At 48.7% G+C, this 22,211-nt stretch overlaps 1 protein-coding gene across 5 annotated transcripts in view; it reads left to right on the top strand.

Moving 5' to 3' along the window:
* Positions 1–22,211, top strand: part of Abcc8 (ATP binding cassette subfamily C member 8) — a 67,627-nt gene that overhangs the window by 4,484 nt on the left and 40,932 nt on the right. For 3 of the 5 annotated variants that reach the window (XM_027420547.2, XM_027420546.2, XM_035446629.1), the window contains exons 3-10: positions 1,095–1,216; positions 3,007–3,173; positions 5,362–5,604; positions 6,360–6,548; positions 14,462–14,626; positions 17,339–17,494; positions 20,043–20,177; positions 20,440–20,602. In XM_027420547.2, coding sequence (XP_027276348.1) covers positions 1,095–1,216; positions 3,007–3,173; positions 5,362–5,604; positions 6,360–6,548; positions 14,462–14,626; positions 17,339–17,494; positions 20,043–20,177; positions 20,440–20,602 — 1,340 coding nt within the window. The remainder of the gene's footprint in view (positions 1–1,094; positions 1,217–3,006; positions 3,174–5,361; positions 5,605–6,359; positions 6,549–14,461; positions 14,627–17,338; positions 17,495–20,042; positions 20,178–20,439; positions 20,603–22,211) is intronic. The other 2 variants (XM_035446631.1, XM_035446630.1) reach the window with 1 other exon arrangement.

The following is a 22,211-nucleotide window of genomic DNA, read 5'->3' as shown; positions in this document are numbered from 1 at the left end:
TCTATTTCTTAGGGGCTGGATAATTTGTGGTTCTTCATCAAGCAGCAGAGGAGGATGCTATTTGGTAAACAGCCATGCTGCCTCCATGCCTGCACTTGGGTCCCTCCAGAGTCGTCAGACTCCTGACATGGCATGCTTTTCCATATGACGTGACTCCTCTGCTGAACATCTATTTGTCCTTCAAAGTCCAACCTGGTTCCGCTCCCTCTGGGGAACTTTCCCTGGTTGTCCAACCCCTCCTTTGCCATCCCTCGGCCTTCAGGCCATCTGGAGTATCCCTCTGTGGACTGTTGAGTCAGATAGCAGCTCTGGACTTGGCCTATGCTAACAGGGTAGGGGCACTTGGCCTGCTGGATCCAGCAATAGTATAAGCAAGGATATTACTGAGGCAGGAGGCTGAAATGGATGCTCTGAGGATGGAGAGGGTTTCCAGCACTGCTGGTATAGAAAGAACAGGTTGGGCAGTGCTAGAGAGGTTGCTGCAGGCCCTATTGTCTGGGCCTTTGGTGCTGGGCTGGACTGGGTCTGTGTTTTGTTGTCTGTAGGAAAAGCATGGTCAGGAAAGCTAAGGCAACCATCTGCACTTCTTGGCTGAAGCTGAGGTCTGGGAGGAGACTCTGGCTCCAAATGTGGATTGATTGTCACCATGCCTCCCTCCTGCCAGCATGGAGGCCTTTGTGAGTCAAAGGAAGAGGGCACCATCTAATAGTCTCCGCCCCAAGCCCACAGGAGGAGGGCAAAGGCGTGGTCTTGGGCATGTGACTTAGCCAGTTCCCTTGGTTATAGACTATTCGTTGGGTACTCAGAATCATGCTTGGCATGGGGCAGGCACTCAGCACATGTGGGCCGCCATCAGCATCGTTAGAGCAGAGCCTGCCCACACTGCCCCTGCTTATCTGTGCTGAGCGGATTGAGATGAACAGAATGTTTGGGATACAGACTGCTAGGAAGAGCTACCATCATATGGGCACCCAAGCCGTGGTTATCTGAGGCCCTACTGTGTGCTGAGCAGTAAGCACAAGACCTGTGCTGTTGTACTTGTGCTGTCCACATGCACACCCTCTTTCTGATTTTCTCTCTGTCTTGTGTCACAGGGTGACAGAATCCCGCCACCTGCACCTGTACATGCCGGCTGGGATGGCGTTCCTGGCTGCCGTCACCTCTGTGGTCTACTATCATAACATTGAGACCTCCAACTTTCCCAAGCTTCTGATTGGTGAGGATGGGGAGGCCTCCCTTCCTCAGCCAGCATCTTCTGAGCACTTACTCTAGGCTAGGAGTCAGAAGTAAAGAGATGGTCTCTGCCTCCATGCAGCTCGTGGTCTGGAGGAGGAGACAGATGGGCAAAGATGGTACATTAACCAAGGAGCAGGTGCTGAGGATGCTGTGGAGGAGAGCAAGTTGGGTGTAGGGAAGGGAATGGTGGGTGTGGTTGTCAGTCAGGGAGACGCCTGCAGAGTCAGCCTGCAGAGGTCTTCTGACCTGAATATGCCTGGCAGTGAGGCCAACATGGCCAAGCCCAGTGAGCAGGGCCACCTGTAGAAATCTGGAGCCTGACCACCAGGGGAATGGTCATTGAGATGGCCCCAGAGTCAGAGGTAGGGACAAGATGTGGACGTGGACCAGGGTTTCATGAATGTTGGATGTTTTCTGTCACAAGCCAACAGTGACAAGTTGACAGTTTGGGGGGGGGAGATGAGAACCTGGGACAGAATCCACCCAGGACTTCTGAAGCAGACCACCCCAAATCTGAAATCCAGCCTCATAAAAATGTCACAGCTAATGCCCAAAGAGCAGCCACACTGCACGCCAGGCTCCCTGTGCTAAATGCTTCCCACACACTGCCCCCAAATACCTTTGGGCAGTGCTGTCACTGCCCCCATTGATGGATGGGGAAGTTCAGATATAAGAGGGTTACAGCGCCAAGTGTGTTCGACTTTTTGACATTACCATGTGATATTGCCATCTTCAAAACCTACACTTGAAGACTCTTCAATGCTTTACAAAACAAAATCCATGTGTTTTAAGTAAGTTTGTGATTTTGTGTTGAGCTGCATGCATAGCTATCCTGGGCCACAGGCTGGATGCACTTGGTGCTCCATGGTTTACTCATGGCTGTTACGTGTAAATCTGGGTGAGTCTGGCTGCAGGACTCCACCTCTAACCACTGTACTGCACTGCCCCATGGTACTAAAAAGCACTCTTCTTGTGTTGACCATAGCCCCAGGCTTCCAGGGGAACATTATTGGGGTGCTATGGACTCAGGGCTCCCTCACCTTCTGACCATCACAAGCTGACAGTAAACATGACTAATTCGCTTCATCTCTCTGGGCCTCAGTGTCCTTATCTAAAACAAACAGGCTGGATCATTAAGATGTTCCCAGCTTGGGAATTCCACCTGAACTCACCAATCTCTGCCCTTGCTCTGCCGTTTAACGCTGCCATGACCTGCATGGGTTACCCAACCTTGCTGACCCTTAGTCCCCTTGAGTGGTTGAGATGGGATAACAAGCCACTTCCCTCTCAAGGCAGTAGTAAGGAACACATGAGAAAATGTGTTTGAAGTGCTCACTTGGCACAGTGCCTGTAACTTAGTTGACTTCAAGAAGCCATTTTCCCTGTCCTCGTTGTTTGCCTGACCTGTTGGACTCATGGTACCAGTGTTTCTAAGCATGTCTGTCATGAGTGTTAGAATGCCTGTTCTGAATCTCAGAGGGACAGTAGAGCCAGTTGTGGTGACTCACACTTGGAATCACAGTACTTGGCAAGTGGAGGCCAGAAAATTAGAAGTTCAAGGTCATTTTCAGATACATATGAGACTCTGTCTCAAGTCAACTCATTGATTGGTTGATCAAAGGGATAATGTGATAGTCATACAGGCCCACCCCCTTATCAAAAATGTGTTTGAACGCCGCCCCCATGCCTCTCTTTCACCACATGCTTGCATGCTTGTAGAGGTACACACATGCCTTGCTCAGCACTCCATACTGTCTCTCTCCTCCTCAGCTCTGCTCATCTATTGGACCCTGGCCTTCATCACTAAGACCATCAAGTTTGTCAAGTTCTATGACCATGCCATCGGCTTCTCTCAGCTCCGCTTCTGCCTCACGGGGCTTCTGGTGATTCTGTACGGAATGTTGCTGCTCGTGGAGGTTAACGTCATCAGGGTGAGGGTAAGAGGGGAGTGGGAAGTAGGGCTCCAGCCCCAGATGTGCTTTGCCTGTGGGCACTGCCACCATGTGGCAGAGCTCAAGGACCTCAGTGGCTTCTCCTGCCCTGGATGGGGACCATAGGTAGATTTCAGGGGAGCTGTTCCATCAGACCCCAGGTACAGAGAGAGAGGGGAGTAGGAGGGTGGGCTGGCTCCCATGGAGAAGAGGAAGCATAAGGGCCTGCTTCTCTTGCTGGGGACAGGGGCACTTAGTGGAGCACTCATGAGCGAGCAGAGGCCACTGCTCTTGTGACTTTTATGCTCTGCTTTGTTTGGTTGGTTTTTGAGACAAGGTCTCACTATGTAGCCCAGGCTACCGTCAGACTTTCTATCCTCCTGCCTCAGTCTCCTGAGTGCCTACCTGTGTCCTTTGTTTTGTCATCCTTCGCTTTCTCCTTCCCTCTTTCTTCTCCACCTTGCCCTGACCCCAGCCCTGCTTTCCCAGTTAACGCAAACTAAGAGCCTACTTACTCCCTTACGAGGACAGGGAAAATGGCTTCTTGAAGTCAACTAAGTTACAGGCACTGTGCCAAGTGGTTTTCCTTCAACCCACAAGAGTAAATAGTTTTTCCCTTCATTATTTGTTTCACGAAAATGGATCATATTATATACTGTGTTATGTGTTATGCCCTTCTCATCCAGTATTTCTTAGGACTCCCTCCATGCTGCTTGAGATGCAAGTCCAGTCTCCTAGTGGCTGCATAATATTCCACCATACAGATGAGCTGTAGTTGGTGCAGCCATTTTTCTGTAGGTGGTCATTCACTTCACTGCTGAGTCCTTGATTTCACAGATAATGGAATTGAGCATGCTTCCCTCTCCATGTATTGCCACACCGTTCCATGGGTGTGGAGAAAGCAAGGAAGGGAGTTGCTTAAGCAAAGGGTATGCACATGCGTTTTTTAGAGTGAAACCAGTGTTATAGACTGCTGACAGAAAGGTGCGAGCTCCCTGCAGTGAGTGGCCCCTCTCAGTTGGGCCTTCTGCAGCTGCAAAGTGCTCTCAAATTTGCCTATCAGCTTTTCTGCTTTGAGTTAGTGGTCCCCAGGAGAGCTGACCTCTATACATTTCTTCCCACAACTGATCCTCACCGAGACCTTGCGATGTGCGCCTTACTCCCTTTAATAATATGTTAGACAGGTTTGCTAACATGTTCAGGAGGCAGGATTTGAACCAGGTCCACATGACTTCAAGCTCTGCAAGCTCAGTAGGTATTAGTTACTTTTATTGTCTAATAAAAGCAACTCTGTGAAGGAAGGGTTTACTGTGGCTTGCTGTTTACGGTTAGAGTCAGTGTGTCAGGAAAGGCAGGTAGGCAGGAGGGTGAGGCAACTGGTCACACTACACCCACAGTTAGGAGAAGCAGGGAGAGGTGAGTGCTGGCTGGTGCCTAGCTCATCTTTCTTTCTCTCCCTCTTTCTAAGAGGACTTTAAATTTATATTAAAGTTTTTAAATTAGCCAAGCATAGAGGCACACATCTTTAATCCCAGCACTTAGGGGACAGAAGCAGGCGGATCTCTGAATTCCAGGTTTACATAATGAGTTACAGGCCAAACAGCGTTACATAGTGAGACTTTGTCTTAAAGAAATGTTTTTTTAGTTACATGAATGTGTGTCCCGGGGGTTGGGGGGCACTGTGTATGTGAGTGCAGGTGCCTGCAGAGACCATCACATCCCCTGTAGCTGGAGTCATAAACAGTTGTGAGCTACCCAGTTGTGTGCTCAGAACCAAACTGGGGTCCTCTCTAACACCTGCTTTCTCCTCTGTGTTCACTTGGGAGCACCTATCCTGGAATGATGCCACCCACATGTGGGGTGGATTTCTGTCCTCAGTTACCACAGAGTGGATGTGCCCCACAGACATGCCCAGAGGCTGTCTAGGAGATGCTGACAGTCAGCACTAATCATCACCCTGTACAAAACACAGTGATGACCCCTGTTCCTCCCTAGCTGAACTCAAACCCAGCCTCAGAGAACAAACACAGCACAAGGAGGCCCAGGAGGCTCTTTTCCTGGAGGCCATAGATGGCCACATTTCTTGGTGGTCAAGTACAGACCACCACACCTAGACCCTTGCTGGATGGTGAGGAAGGGAAGGTGTTACACTTGCCCACCCTCCACCCCTACCCCATACTCCTATGCCCCACAGAGGTACATCTTCTTCAAAACGCCAAGGGAGGTGAAGCCCCCTGAGGACCTGCAGGACTTGGGTGTGCGCTTTCTGCAGCCCTTCGTTAACCTGCTGTCAAAGGGGACCTACTGGTGGATGAATGCCTTCATCAAGACAGCCCACAAGAAGCCCATCGACCTGCGGGCTATCGGCAAGCTGCCCATTGCCATGAGAGCCCTCACCAACTATCAGCGCCTCTGCGAGGCCTTCGATGCTCAAGCGGTCAGTGGGTCCAGCCATACCATCCAGCCAAGGATTTTGGAGGGCAGTGGGCCAAACCCCTGGGGTGGGAAAGAGGCTCACCCTCGGTGGCACAGGAGAGGACTAGGACCAAATATTCATAGGAAGGCCATGGCTGGAATGGCCCTTAAAGTTTTGGTCAGCATGTCCAAAATGCTCACTGGGGAAACTGAGGCTTGGGGAGGGATATGGCTTTATATGACTTCCCCATTCCCTGTGCTCTTCATTTTAAAGTATAGTGGTTGCCGTGATGGGGGTTTCCACCCAGTGTGGAGTGCAAGATGTTGCCCTGGTCCCTATACTGTTTCTGCAAATTTGGCCAGGATGAGGTCAGCTCTTACCAGGTCCTGAGGTCCTAAGAACTCCCATGCCCCACCCAGAGCTCTGAGCTCCCTGTACAGTGTTCCTTCCTTCACTGTGTCTGCTGGGTACTCAAAGAAACATTAAACCATGGTAATGAGCGAACATAGCAGGTGCCAATCCATCAAGATAGTGCTATGCTGATTATATGACCCTTTTCTGACACTGTGACTTGATATGCCTCTGGCCTCAGTTTCCCCATCTGACCTGCCCTGTCATACATTCATTGATACCATGATTTCCTACTGAAATTTGCCTGTCAATAGACAGCATTGCCACAGAGTTTCCCCAGGTAGCAGGGTTTAGGGGGGACAGAGGAGGGGCTCTCCATAGCTGAGCCCTCATCCATGCTGACCTGGCTGTGGGACTGTTGGCAGCGGAAGGACATGCAGAGCCCACAAGGTGCCCGGGCCATCTGGAGGGCTCTCTGCCATGCCTTTGGGAGACGCCTGATCCTCAGCAGCACATTCCGCATCCTGGCTGACCTGCTGGGCTTCGCTGGACCACTCTGCATCTTTGGGATTGTGGACCACCTGGGGAAGGAACACCACGTCTTCCAGCCCAAGGTGGGCCATCCTTGGGACAGGGCTAGGCACCCTCTAGAAGGTTTGCCCCACAACTGTCTTGTGCAGGTGTGCATGTGAGTTCGAGAGGCCATGTTAGCTGTGACTGGGTTGGGGGCTCTTCAGCAGTGTCTACTTCTGGAAAAGGTTCTGTGTCCAGTCAGCTGAAACACTAAGAAGAAAGCTTGAGCTCAGAAGATGCCACAACTAAAATGTTTCAGACAAGAGCCAATTTATGTGTGTGTGTGGGGGGTGTATATTATATGTATTACATACATAAAGCAGAAGGGAGCTATTAAGGCACAGGGGACCAACAAGAACAGGAAGGGGGCAGATGAGGGTGATGGGATGAATATGAGCAAATTATTATGATGTGTGATAATTTACAAAGAAACCCATTTTTTGGTACATTAACTAATGTTAAAAGGGTTGAAGGAGCTGGAGAGTTGGGTCAGCAGTTAAGAATGCTTGTTGCTCTTGCAGAGAACCTGAGTTTGTTTCCCAGTATGCATGTTAGGTAGCTCACAACCATCTATAATTCCAGGGACACTTGTGTGTGTGTGCGCGTGCATACACACACACACACACACACACACACACACACACACACACACACACACACACACACAGTAAATATGAAAAGGGTGTCAGAAGCCTCTTCTAGGAGTGTTTTTTCTCCATTTGGGGCAACATTGTCCACTTTGAGGACTGAGGTGTTTGATGATTCTCTGCAGTCACTTGGGTAAAGGTGGCTGGCCATGGTGAGAAACTTGGTCCGCAGTGGGATGCTGCACTGTAAAATCCCAGTGACAAGACTATTACAACATTTCAAGCATGCCCAGGCTCTGGTGACACTGAGAGTTAGTAATTAGGGCTCCTGATAGCTTGTGGTGCCTGTATGTAATGATCGTTTGTCCCTGAGCACTGACCTTGCAGATAGCTTATAATCCTCTGGAGGTTCATATAGTTTTCTCCTAACGTAATTAGTCAGCTGAGCACTTCTGAGTTTGAAATCCCAGACAGGCCAAGTCTGCGGGTCTGACTTGCTCAGAATATGTTTACTGATCCTAATGTTTGCTGGCCCTGGGCAGGACTGTGGGGTCATGGAGACTCATGAGCAAGACCGTTAGCAACAGTGCCCACCCTGCCACCACAGGCTATGAGCAGGCATTTCCCATTTTCATGTTTAATCCCTAAAGGAACCCTTTGGGGTGGGCAATGGGGGTGGGCAGTGGGTATATGGAGATATAATTCCCAGGCCATGTAATTCATGGGGTAGACACTGTAACCCATTTACCTTAGTGCTGAGCCAGGTTAGGTAACTTTGCCCAGGGTCTCTCAGCCAGTTTCTAGCAGCATGAGGATTTGAACCCTGATGTCTGTCTTGCTCTGGACTCTAAAGCAGTGTCACTAAGGTGATTGAGTTTTATTATCATCATCACCCTGGCCCTAGGGCTGGGAAACCCCACGATAGAGAAATCCAAATGAAACATCTGTAGCTACATATGACTGTGAAGAGGACACAAATGGACTGTGAAAGCCAGGTGTGGTGGCACACTCCTGTAATCCCAGTGTTCAGGAAGCTGAGGCAGTAAGGTGTCAGCAAGTCGAAGCCGGCCTGTGCTATATAGCAAGACTCTGTCCCCTGAGAGAAGGGCATTTGAATAGGACCTCAAGATGAATTAGGTTAGCCAGGTAGAGATATTTCCTATGTGTTAGGAGCATTTGTTGTTCATTTGTTTGGCATATTTAGTTTTTGATACCTTTGGGGGCCTTTCTGGTTGTAAATATTTTTTCTTTTTTTTACTACTGTGTGTGTGTGTGTGTGTGTGTGTGTGTGTGTGTGTGTGTGTGTGTGTGTGTACATGCACACGCCATGTCATGCATGTGGGGGTCAGAGGACAACTTGCTGAAATCAGCTCTCTTCTACCACATGAGTTCTCAAAGCCATCTCATTGGCTTCTTTCTCTGGCCTTTTGAGTCTCTGGTCTCTACCAGCAGAGAGGGAGAGATTATATTTTTTGCTTCCAGCAGTGGCATCTCCAGCTTTAGTCTGGCCATAGACAACCCCAGAATCCTCCACCTTTCCATTCCACATGTTAGGGGGAGATATCCCAGGCCAGAGCCCCCATCAGATTGGCAAACCATCTTCCTGTGTTTCCCCAAGCCCTTGGGGAATGTCTCCTAAGGAGAAAGCACCCACAGGGATGGTGAGAACAGCCCCAAGAAGGTTGTATCTCAGCCTGCCTCCCTGTCTCAGCCCTTGGGCTGGCAAGGATTTATTGCCTTATTGATGGAGTGCTCTTATCAGCACACAGATCCCTGAGACAGATGGCTCTGCCTCAGTGGCAGCAGGCATTATCAGATTTAATACTTGTTCCCTGCTGCCCAAATGCAATCAGCAAATTTCCGACATAGAAACAAGAATTGAGAGTAAACATAGGCCCTAGCCTCTGGAACATCTCGCTCTCCAGCCCAAGGTTGCCTCCTTTGGCTTAATTCTCACTTGGGCATCCTAGAGCCCAGAAAATGTGGAAAAAGCTCATTCAGTGCAGTCATTTGTCCTCTCACCTTGCCAGTGTTGTTGTGGTCTTTAGGTTTGGGGCAAGGAGGAAGCTAGCCACGGGGCTTCAGCCTGGCTGGATAAGGAAGCCCAGCCAATGTCCAGCCTGCCCAAGTCTGCAGAGCTGGTACCCACTGTTGACTGTCAGCAGCTGTCTGTCCTCTCTTCCCTTCTAGGACACACAATTGGCAAAGAACAAAGGGCCTTTGGCACCCAGAAAGATGAGCCGTGTTGATTTGCTCTTTCATCTGTAGCCCACAGTATCCATTCTGAAGCTCCTGGCCCTGCCGCCTCTCTTCCCAGAGAATCTGGGCTCTCCCCAGCATCTAATTCTTTCCAGCCCCACTCTCTTGCCCAACTCCTTCTCCAGTCTGTCACCTGTCAGGGATGCTACTGAGCTGGCTGGAAGGCAATGGCATTGGAATCATAAAGAATGTCTGGTATCTGAAACCTCCCAGCACTACTCTGGGCTATCAGCTGAGCTGTAAAAAAAGCAGCTGGGGTTAAGTCCAAGGCCAAAGCTTTGACTCTTCTAGGCTACAGTGGAAAGGGTATGCAGGCTGGTTATGTGTGTTTCCAAACAAATTTTGAAAAAAAAAAAGGTTGATAGTTCTGTGTGTAATATCCTCTTGATTTCTCTTTCCTCCTCCTCTTCCTCTCCTTATTCTTCCTCTCCTTTTCTCTCCCCTCCCTTCTCACTGGGTGGCCAGATTTGCTGTTCTCACTCTTGGTGACATAATGATGGTTGATATTTTGCTGTTTCTGTGGTTTAGGATGCCAGTGTGTCAGTGGCCTCTCACAGACTGCCTGAGGTGGCTGCTTTCAAGTCACTGACTCCTCAGCTTTGTGTATCCTCAAGGAGGTCCTCCTAGTTGTGTTAGACACCTTTCATCTCTGCTCCCACATGAAAGCCTCCCTGGAGTGGGTTGTCGTCAATGACAGAGTGCATGCTTAGCATTCATGAAGCTCTGGATTCAAGCTACAGTACCACACACACACACACACACACACACACACACACACACACCACAGACACACACACACACACACACACACACACACACACACACACACACACACACACACACACACACACACACACACACACACACACACACACACACACACACCACACACACACACACACACACACACACACACCACACACACACACACACACACACACACACACACACCACACACCACAGACACACACACATACCACAGACACACACACCACACACACCACACACACCACAGACACACACACACACAATGGAAAAGGATACTTCAGTAAAAAATGAAGACATTACCACATATACTCAGAAATGGAATCAGAGGCAGGAGGATCACCACAAGTCCAAGGCCAGCCTGGGGAGAGTCACTAGCACTGAGTGCAATAGCTGTCCTATACTGACTAATATGCTTCCAGATGCCACTGTTTTACAAATGAGAAAACTGAGGCTCAGAGAGGTGGGGAACTTCTCCAAAGACACATGGCAGATAGCTCCCGCATGAAACCCAGTCTTAAACCCTGACTCATTAGTCAGGTTTTAAAGTCTGTAGGGAGAAACCCCAGTTAGAGGTACCACTGGCCAGGCCCAAGCTTAATAGGTTTTTCCCTACAAAGGTCAGGTACAGCTCATCTGTAAGCCCAGGCTCTTCACCTCCGTGTCAGGTGGGAATGGTGGGTGGGTAGTTGTGACAGGTGAGTGTGGAGTGTGGCCAGAAGTGCTGCCCAGGGCATCTGTCGCTTTTACTCAGGCCCTCCTAGACGATCACCTTTTAACCCCCACTGAAGCAGAAAGAGCCCAGGGACCCTGTAAGCTCCAGAGGACAAGGACAGGGCCTTTGCAGCCATGCCCTGGCCGAGCAGTGCAGGACTGCGTTCCTAGGAGCCCTGCTTCACACCCCCTCTGGAATCAGTCCTCTTTGCTTCTATGGCAGGCCTCCACTACGGATGAAAACATGGGGGCACGGAAAGCCCATGTACTGAATTCATTTAGAAGAATGTTTTAGGGCCAGAGAGATGGCTCCATGAGTAAAGGCTTGCTGCCAAGTCCAGTAGCCTAAATTGAATTCCTGGAATGAATGCACGTGGTTGAAGAAAAGAGCTGACTCCCAAGTTGCCTTCTGACCTCACATGTGCACTGTGGCACACGCACATCTGTGCACCTGGGTGCGCACAGAAGGAATAAATTTAAATGTAGCTGAAATTTAGAAGAAAAGAATATTAAGCATCAACTTGAAAAAAAAAAGCTTCCCCAAAAGTTTGTGATAACACAAGTCTAGGGCATAGGCCTTCCAAAGCCCTTGTCTTCCGTCAATGTCAAGTTGTGAGCCAGGTCTCTTCTCTTCTGCCACAGACCTTTCACCCCCTCCTGGGACCCGTAGTGTCCTTTTTTTTTTTTTTTTTTTTTTTTTTGCATTTACTAGGGTCTCCTTTCTTAGGCCTCTTGCCTAGCCTGGTACCCATTTATTCCTTTTCTTTATTTTTTAAGACTGGGTTTCATGTTGCACAGGCTGGATCCAAATTTACTATGGAACAAAGGATAACTGAACCCCTGACCCTGTCTCCACCTGGGTGCTGTACTGCATATACAGAGGGGTCCCACAGGCCTTGGTACCTACTTCTTCATAAGACCCTAGATGTTCTGGCTCTACCCCTTTGAAGCTGCCTTAAAAAGACCCAGTGACATGCCTAATGACAGTATTCTTGTTTTCAATAGGGCACAAATGTCTTTATCTGCAGTGATGTGATCTTTGGCCCTAGAGTGTGTGTGTCTGGGGGAAGGAGGGCTGAGCTACAAAAGGGGAACCTGCTGCTGTGTTTAAAAATGGACAAATATTGGCGAGTGCATTTGACAGCAACCACCGCCTATCTGGCCAGCATAGATGCTCAGTTGGCTTTCCTGTCCTCGCTCTAGCCCAGCTGCACTCTGGTGGTTGTGGCATCACAGGTCATGGCTGTCCATCATGAGGACCAGGGATGTTGGCTGCATAATCTTCCCATGAGTATCTGAGTGTCCCTAACCGTCCCTGTGGCTGGACATTGCACAGCTCTTGCACCCTACCATGCTGTAATTCAGGGATAAATAGCTTTGTGTACACAGCCATTACTTAGTTACATTAGTAAGGGTGATACTGATCTCATGCTTGGCTTTCTCCAGAGCTGAGCCTCTGAGAGGGTGCTGGAATAGGGACTGTTAAACAGGACCCGGTTAAGCAGTAAACTGTAAACAGTTCATTGTGCCTGTGTTTTTTGATCCAGAGCCAGCCAAATGGGTATATTTCCATCTGCCACAAGCCACAAATCTGAGTGTGACTCCGAGTCAGACGGCCAAATGAGATCTGGACAGTGGGTCTGAGGCAGTCTTTAGTATCACGCAGGTCCATGTTCACATGCTGTCTCTAACTAGCACATAGCCTTGTGCTAGCCACTTCACCACGATGAAATTTTTATTTCCTCCTGTGTAAATAAAGCAGGGCCCCAGATGTAGCAGAAGGAGCACTATGCTTCCTGATGTCTTATCTCTCACCCCTTCCAATCCATAAGGCTAAGAGCTGCTGCCTCTAGTCCACATGACCCTCCTGCCTTCCACCCTTCCCTTGGTTTCTGCAGTGGCACCGTGACTCAGGAGCTCTGGATCTCAGCAGCTCTGGATCTCAGCAGGGCCTTCCTAGAGTGTTTCTCATTTGGCCTCCTTGCTAGTGCCTGTCCTGTGTGGCTACAGAGAGGTGGCTGTGGGCAGGACCAGGCAGTTCCATGAGCTTCGAAGGCTAGTAGACAAGTCTCCTCTGATACTCTAGACAGTAAAGTCTTCCACCATCTTGGCCCCTAAGCCAACATTCAGGAACTTTTGATTCTTGGAAGAGTTACTGAGGGAGCTCTGGTCTCTTTGGCCTGATTACTGCCAAGGTCATGATCTTGAGTTTCTCCTCATTTTGTTCCCATCTCTATCTATCCCATGGCACCTCCCACATCCTTCCAGATGTCCACAGTCAGGGTACAGTGTCAGAAAGGTGAGAGTTTCGTCTTCATGGGAAGATTGACATGGCAGTGCTGGAGGGTGATGGCAGCCAAAAATCAAAGTTTTCCTGGGAGCCAGTGGTGCTGGATTGGGAAACAGGCAAGCTGGTGCTTCCTGGTATCTTTAGCACAAAGGCAGAATGTTTTCCATGATTATTATCTGGGGTCTTGCTGGAGTTCAGAGAAGCTGACTGAAACTTAAAAAGAGGTCCTGGGAGTCAACGGGGCTGGAGCTCCCATGTGGTCTTGTCAATGCTTCATTCCCTTCATTCCCATCCTTCCCCCGGGAACAGTCAACACCAGGTCTCACCCTGTCCCCGTCTGCCCCACTCCCAGCCACCTCCCCACACATACAGAAGTCACTGCTCAGCAGATTGTTGATTCCATTTCTGAGGCAGAGAACACATGCCATTTGCTGTAGCTGTTCTGTTTGGACTCCTCCATGATCTGCTCTATTTATTCTTGTTCCATTCAGAGTAAACTCCCAGGGGCATGGAGGTAGAGATGCTGAGAGTCATGTATGCCTGAGGTTAGAACTGAGCCTCATTCTGTTCCCCAAGTGGGAAGATGACAGAGGTAGAGGCAGTCTTTGCTGCAGATTTGTTGTATTCATCAGTCTAGGTGTGTGTGTGTGTGTCTGTGTGTGTGTGTGTGTGTGTGTGTGTGTGTGTGTATGTGTGTGTGTACAGTATATGCACACATGTGGGGCCAGGGGGCAGTGTCAGGTGTCTTCCCCAATTGCTTTGTGCTTTATTTTTAATTTTAAAATATGTTATTTATTATTAGAGAGAGGGGATGAGTGTGCCCCAGTACACATGTGGAGGATGTGGAGGTCAAAGGACAACTCTCTGGAGTTGGTTTTCCCTTCCTCCTTAATGTGGGTTCCAGGGACCAAACTCAGGTGGCCAGGCTTGCACAGCAAGCACTTTTATCCACTGAGCCATCTGACCAGTTCTGTCTTATTTTTTGAGAGAAGAACTCACACTGAACCCAGAGCTCACTGATTCAGCCACTGGCTGGCCAGCTAGTCCTTTGGGAATCTTCCTACCCATCTCCCCAGTACTGGGATTACACACTGCTACCGCCAGCTTTTTTATGTGGGTGCCAAGGGTTGAACTCAGATCCTCAGGCTTGCCCAGCAAGAACTTTACCAACAGAGCCAACCTCCCAGGTCCTCATCCCGAGTTCTTCACAAAGAATCACACAGGCTTTGCAAACACGGAGGCTCTCACAGTAATCCAACCATAACGTTGTGACCTATACTGACAGTGAGTGTCACTTTTCTGGCAGCAACATCCACCACTGGCCTTCTCTCTCCCACAGACACAGTTTCTCGGGGTTTACTTTGTCTCTTCCCAAGAGTTCCTTGGCAATGCCTATGTCTTGGCTGTGCTTCTGTTCCTCGCCCTGCTACTGCAAAGGACATTCCTGCAAGCCTCATACTATGTCGCCATCGAAACCGGAATTAACCTGAGAGGAGCCATCCAGGTACTGGGGTCATACCTTTTTTTGTTTTCACTTTTGCAACGGGATGCTTTGCTCATTCTTGTAGATCAGAGTTTATTTTGTGAGTTTATTTTTGATGTTCTTCTGGTGTTTAGAACCAGCCATTGGCTGGGATGGGGACTTGGAAGCAGTGGTAGCTCTGGTTCTGCCTTAGACTAGACTGATTCAGGATGTCAGCCACTCAGTCATTGGTTCTTCCCCATCCTTGAAAGTGGCAGCATCACCAGTCAATTGTGACATTCTCTCCTGCTGCATACAGACTGTGGCCTCACAATCCTTCTCTAATTCAGGAGGTCCAGCAGATCACATGCTTGGGTGCAGAAATGCAAACATATCACAACCAATCAGCAAAACATCTAAGGTCTACTTAAACTCTCAAATCTAGGGTCCCCAAGAGAGATTCATTATGTATAGGTCTAAGCTTTAAGTCCTACCTTTTAGAATTGTTTGGCAGAATTGTCAAAGCCAACACGACTGATCCCATTCAGAAGCGATGCCTGAAAGGGACTGAACAGAAGAAAGTACAGCTTAAACCAGGCAGTACCAGATGCAGCTCAGTCATCTGGTGGTCTGAATTAATGATGCAGATGCACAAAAGATGCTGTACAGCTAAAGTGGCTTTCCATGGAGAAAGCCGTATGTGCTCAACAATATAAACAGATGGAAAAAGTGGACGCACCCTTGACAGACCAAGACCCTCACAAGTCCCTGGGGCACTCAGAGCTAAGAGGAACTGAACTGTCACCAGTTCTGAACCCCAGCCTTGGCTCCAGTCCCTCCAAAGACAGGCCAGCTTGTACCACCACAACCAACTTTCTGGTTTGATAGCTTTTTCATCAGATCTGTTTTCTGCTTGTGTGTCATAAATCACACAGCAGCCCAGTATTTTCCAATTATGCTGAAAGAGCCCACAATGGGTTTTTAATGTATCAGCCTGTAATTGTTTTTTTAAATCTAACTGAATCTTTTACATTAATAAGAGAGATTAATTCATGTGCCTCAAAAGGGAAATGATAACATTCATTATGGTAAAAAAGTAGAAATAGAAGACCTCTTTCTTTTAAGAGATTTCCAGAAAGTTACAGAAAGTGTGCTATTGTAGATGAGAACCTGTATGTAAATTGCCAAGCAAAATTCCTAAAACACACAAACACACACACACACACTCACACCCCCCCCACACACACACACACAGAGTTGGTTGTGAATTCGAGTCTTAATAATGCTTTATTTAATGGATTACTTATGCCAGTGCTTCATTGAAAGTTGCTGGTTCAGCTGGTGGAAGTGGAAGCAGACACCCACAGCTAAACACTGAGCTGAACTGAAATCCAGTTGCAGAGAAGGAGGAGTGATGAGCAAAGGGGTCAAGACCAGGCTGGTGAAACCCACAGAAACAGCTGACCTGAACAAGGGGGAGCTCTTGCTCCCCAGACTGATAGCTGGGAAACCAGTATGGGAATTATCCAGACCCCATGAATGTGGCTGCCAGTGAGGAGACCTCAGAAATCCATGGGACCTCTGGTAGTAGATCAGTATTTATCCCTAGCATAGGAATGGACTATGGGAGCCCATTCCACATAGAGGTGACCCTGAGCCTAGACACAAGTGGGTGGGCCTAGGCCCTATCCCAAAGGATATGACAAACTCTGAAGATCCCCCATGGAAGGCATCCCCCTCCCTGGGGAGCAGAAAGGTTATGGGATAGGTAGGGTGTTAGTTGTAGGGGGGGTAGGGGAGGAGGGGAGAGAGAGGGAACTGGGATTGACATGTAAAATAATCTTGTTTCTAATTTAAGTGACAAATGGAGAGAAAGGGAAAAAAGGAAAAGATAATCACAAAAAAAGTTATTGGTTAGTCTTTAAAGCTTAATTTTATATAGCTAGGAAAGTGAATGAATTTGTCCAAAAATACCATCGCCATTATTTCCAGCCTTCCCCTCCACCCCTGCTGTATGCAAACCCCAGGAAGACCTGGAAGAGACTCACGCTTTCAGAAAACCTGACCAAAGGCAAGCTGAGCTTAACACAAAGATGATTAAAGGCTTTGCCACAGAAGTGTGGTACAATTGTGTCCAAGAGCAGGCGCCCTGTGGACATTTAAGACAGGACACAATTCTTCCTTGTTCCAGAGCATGTAGCTTGAAAATCCAATCTTTCTGGAAGGTGCAAACAACCAGCACATAAAACTTTCAGGTCTGAGTCTGGAGGCAGCATTCACCCTCCATGCTGCTCTGTGAAGGTTTTCAGGGTGGCTGGGTTTCAAGGGATGTTGCAGGCTGACTGACCAGGTCTGTTGAGGCTGACTGATGTAGCCCCAGGGTGAGGTGACCCAACTAAAACGGGATGCTCCTCAATTCATCGTTTTTATGTCTCTTGAATGTGTCCTGCACTGGCCCCCACTAAATCAAGAACTCAAATAGATATGAGAGGTCCCACTTTTAAGATTTAGGAGCTAATTATGTCTTGTCTCTCAAGGGAGAGGTCATGCTTGCTGGGAAGTAGCTGCTTTGGCCTTGGATCCTGCCTCTCTATGGTATAGATCACTGTAAAGTTATGACAGAGCCCCTTACAGATCTGTGCTAGGGCTCTGTAGGGATGGATGTCAGGGAAGCCACTGGCCCTGTCCAGGTCTGGGGTGGTGACAGAGATGGTGATGATGACAAATGTGGAGCTCTTCTACTCTCATTTCTAGACCAAGATTTACAATAAAATCATGCACCTGTCCACCTCCAACCTGTCAATGGGGGAAATGACTGCTGGGCAGATCTGCAACCTGGTGGCCATCGACACAAATCAACTCATGTGGTTCTTCTTCTTGTGCCCAAACCTCTGGGCTATGCCAGTACAGGTATCAGATTGTGCTGGGGATGGAGGGTACCAGGGGAGGGACACAAAACCAGAGGCTACCTGTGTCCATTCTGTGGCTACCTGTGTCTTCTATACCCGGAGTCTAACCATGAGATGTACTCCTGGTTCCCCCAGTTCCCCAGGCACTGCAGGCCATCTGGACATCTCTCCATGATCATAGAAGATAGTATCATTAGGACAGATAGCCAACTTTAAACGACCCATAGGATAGTCATACAAGGAACAGTTTTGTAAATACTAAAAGTTTTGTATTGTAGGGATTTGGGATGTAGCTCAGTTGGTAGCATGATTGTTCAGTGGATTCCATCCCCGGCACCACATAAACCAGAGATGTTGGTGGAGGGGGGAGGAATCAGAACCCCAGGGTCATCCTCAGCCACAGAGCAAGTTCAACGCCATTCTGTTGAAGTTATCTGAAATGGGGTCTTGTTTTGTTGGCCAGACTAGCCCCCGGGTTCTGAGCTCATGTCATTTCCTGTATACTAGCACCACACCCAACTGATTTTCATTTTTTAATCCATCAGAGGCTGCAACTCATGCTTATAAAACTGGCCAGCACACAAGAAATGAGGGTTGGGATGTAGCTCAGTGGCAGGGTGTTTGCCTAGCATGTGTGAGTCCTGGGTTAGCTCCTGGCCACCACCCTCACCCCCCACACACACACAAATGATATCATCTTAACCTCATGGCAAGGAGAGCCCACCTGGTTGGAGTTCTGGGGCTAGCCTGGTGACCCAGTACTCATGGGCCTTTTATGATACTGAAATTTGCTCCTCTCCCAGGTTTGCAATCTGTTTTAAAACCACACACATTTTAAAAATGACATTCTGGTGGAAAGTGCTAGTGTGTACTTGGGAGACTGAGGCAGGAGGATTGCTTCAAGTGTCAGGCCAACTGAGCTACGGAGTGAGACCCTGGAGTTAGTGATGTGGAGGCCCCTACAAATAATCCTAGATAGGCACCCTGGAAGGTTCCTCAGAGTCTGGAATGACCCTGATGTCTGAAGGACATCCTGCCTGTCCCTATACATGCACAGCTCATGTAAGAATGAAGGGTTGCGCCAGGCAGGACTCCAGGAAAGTAGTCAGTGGAGCTATCAAGTAGGAGGCTCATCTCTTCACATGGCCCTCTGCCCACTGGGTTAGCCTCTAATGTCAGCTAAGCATAGGAGGAGGGTAGTGATGGGATTGTTTCACAGCCTCTGTCACCTGCTAATGAGGGAGGCTTTCTGTGATTAATAAAAAGCATAGCGCCCCATCTACTCCATCCTAGAACTGAGGCAGGGAGTCTCAAGCCAGATTGGCACAGTTCTGGCCAACTGCAGGACCAAGCCAAGCGGACTTCCTTTTCTCTCTTCTTTCAACTAAGAAGGCCGGCACGTCTGTTCTTATAGCATAACCCACAGTGAAAGGTGCTCCTCTTTGACTACAGCCTGGAAAATGGTCATCCAGGAGCTGATTTACATTTCTCATGAATAGTTATAAATAGGCAGTCATTTACATAAAGCTAGAAAGCCTGTCAGGCTCAATAAAAATTGGAAGACACCAGGCTCAGGTGTGGTGGTTTACACCAGCAATCCCAGCACTTGAGGGACTGAGTAGGACACTTTCAAGTCCCAGGTAACCCTGGGCTGTGCCACAAGACTGTTTCAAAACAACGGAAACTAAACCTGTAATCCCAGCTATTTGGGAGACTGAGCCAAGATGATTACAAGTGAAAGGCTAGCCTGGGTTAGTGATTTAGTGACTGATGCCTACACAGATAACTTTGTGAGACCTTGTCTCAAAAAAAACCAATTTTTAATGGGTTGAGTGAAAGGGTACAGGAGAACATGCCTGGAGGGTATAACTCAGTGATAGAGCACTTGCCTAGTGAGTGAGAGGCCCCCAATTCAATCCCCAGTAGCACAAAAGGGGTCAGTGGTAGGTGGTGATACAGTTCAGATGGTTGGGTGCTTGCCTAGCCTATTCTAATCCTATTACTCAGGTAGGTGGAGGCAGGAGGATCAGAACTCCAAGGCCATCTTTAGCTGCACAGCCTATTCAAGGCCAGTCTGGGATACATGAGACTCTGACTCTCGTAAAAATAAAAAATAAGATTAGAAGGCAAGCCACCTAGACCATAAATGCACAGCATTTTCTCAGTGCCTGTGCAGTTCTGCCTGGCATGCACGCCACCCACCAGTAGCTTATTTTGAGTGAGATGTCAGTCTCAGCAAATAGAATGAATGGTGTTGTCTCAATCCTCAGACCCTCCTTGGGAAAGCAGACTTAGAGAGGAAATCAGCCCTTCAGCTAGCTTTCGGGTAAATGCCCTTGGTTACCAGCTCAGAGCCTCAACTGTGTGTGTGCACCCAATCAATATATTGCCTTCCCACACCTGGTCATGTGCCCTACTCCATCTCCAAGGCTTTTGGAAAACTTGGGCTCTATGTATGCCCCACTCTAAGGGGATGATGGTGGGAGTGGTGGCAATGGTCTCTGGCAAGGCAGCCCTGGAGCAGAGTTCTTCCTCTGTCATCTCTCCAGATCATTGTGGGAGTGATTCTTCTCTACTACATCCTTGGGGTCAGTGCCTTGATTGGAGCAGCTGTCATCATTCTGCTGGCTCCTGTACAGTACTTTGTGGCCACCAAGCTCTCCCAGGCACAACGGAGCACCTTGGTGAGTGTCCCAGGATATGCATGTTCTATCTCTGCCTTTCCCCATGTCTGCCTCCCTGGCCCTCATCTTAGTGGCCTCCTTCTCCCCACACTCACAGTCCAGGCCTCAGTCTCTATGAAATACACTTAACAGGCTGGCCAGGAATATGCTTGTAGGGACAGGAGCTGGGCAGATGGTAAGGGCATGGATTTGGTACCTTCTGGGCTGAGCTAGGGCCACAGGTATCTCCCCTGTACTAACACACCACCACTCCTGCCCCCAGGAATATTCCAATGAGAGGCTGAAGCAGACCAATGAGATGCTCCGGGGCATCAAGCTGCTCAAGCTGTATGCCTGGGAGAACATCTTCTGCTCAAGGGTGGAGATGACTCGCAGGAAGGAGATGACCAGCCTCAGAGCCTTCGCTGTCTATACTTCCATCTCCAGTGAGTGTGCTGCCTGCAAGCCGAGAGCAGCAGGCTTGGGTGATGGGTGTGTTACAGAAGCCAGAGTGACTGACTGATGATGCTGGCTAAACTTCCAGAAACCAGTGTTCTTTAAAAAAAAAATTCCTGGTGCATGCCTTTTAATCCAGCACTCAGGAGGCAGAGGCAGGCAGATCTCTGTGAGTTCAAGGCCAGTCTGGTGTACAGAGTGAGTGCCAGGACAGCCAGGACTACACAGACGAACTCTATCTCAGAAAGAAAAAAAAAGCCAAAAATTTCTTTTTACTGTTTTTAATTATGTGTATATATGTGTGGGTATGTGCACATAAGTGCAAGCACCATTGGAAACCAGAGGCATAGATCTCCCTGAGTTGGAATTACAGGTGGTTGTGACCTGCCTGTTGTAGCTGGTAGGAACCAAACTGGGTTCCTCTTCAAGAGCAATACATGCTGTTAACTACTGAGCCCTCTTGCCAGCCAGAAATCAGTGTTTGTAATTCACTTTTGCAAATGTGTGAGAACCTGGTGTGCTGGTCTCTGCACTAGCTCTAATACACACCAGTGAGAAAGAAAGATGAGGTCATTCTTCATGTTGACAGGCAGCAGAGAGCAAACAAATAGCAAGGGTTTCTGTTGTTTTCACCAGCACAGCAGCTGTACCTGAAGCTACTGCTGTTTCAGCCAATAACTGTGGCCCTGCAGTTACTGGCCCATTTCTCAGGCTGCAAGCCAGCTGGACATCTACATCCCGCCATATCTGCCTCCTGCTGCTGCCACCAAATACAGTTTTTAACTATATCTCAGTTGTTCTGTTTACCGATAAAGACTCGGGAGTCAGAGGGTGGGGTGAAAACCTGCTAGCTCAGAGAGGTTGAGGAGCAACTAACTGACCTTCCTTCTTTGAAGGCATTTCAGAAAGTGTCCTTCAGCTCTGCCAAACCAAAAGAGACAGTCACATTCAAAGTCTGCCCCTACTACTTCCTTTACATGTATCTTCCAGACTATAATTAACATAAAATGATTGTACATATTTCTGAGACAGTTGAGGGTTCAGTATTTGCTCAGAATGTGCATACATCAAATTAGGTCATTAATGTACCGCTTCCTTATCGTTGCTCGTGTTAAGCTCTTTGGGCAGAATCTCTAGTCATTCAGAAACGCGTAAGAAGTTATTGTGAGTTCTAATCCCTAAGTTGTGCATGAGGATGCTAGGAAAGAAGAGTAAGAAGGACACAAAAGGGCAGCTGGTGCAAGTTCTCTCTCTTGTGTGGAAGAAGCTCTGAAAAGCCAGCCTTGAAGCTGGGTGTGAAGCATTAGTGAAGCATTAGTGAAGTGCTTGCCACACAAGCATGAGGACCTGAGTGTGATCTGCCGAACTCATATAGAAAACAGCAGGTGGGGCCCTGTGCTTGTAAGCCCAGGGCTTTGGAGGCCCAAGCAGGAGGTTCCCTGGGGCAGCTGGACAGCCAGCCAGGCCTAATCAGTAAGCCCAGGTCCCATGGAGAGACCCTGTCTCAAACAAACAAAAACTAAACAGAGGCTGCCTCCCAAGGAAGACACCTGAAGTGGGCATGCTCGCGCGCGCGCGCACACACACACACACACACAC

Source organism: Cricetulus griseus, chromosome 6, assembly GCF_003668045.3.
Source record: "Cricetulus griseus strain 17A/GY chromosome 6, alternate assembly CriGri-PICRH-1.0, whole genome shotgun sequence".
Classification (NCBI taxonomy): Eukaryota; Metazoa; Chordata; class Mammalia; order Rodentia; family Cricetidae; genus Cricetulus; species Cricetulus griseus.
This window is presented reverse-complemented; position numbering and strand designations above follow the sequence as displayed.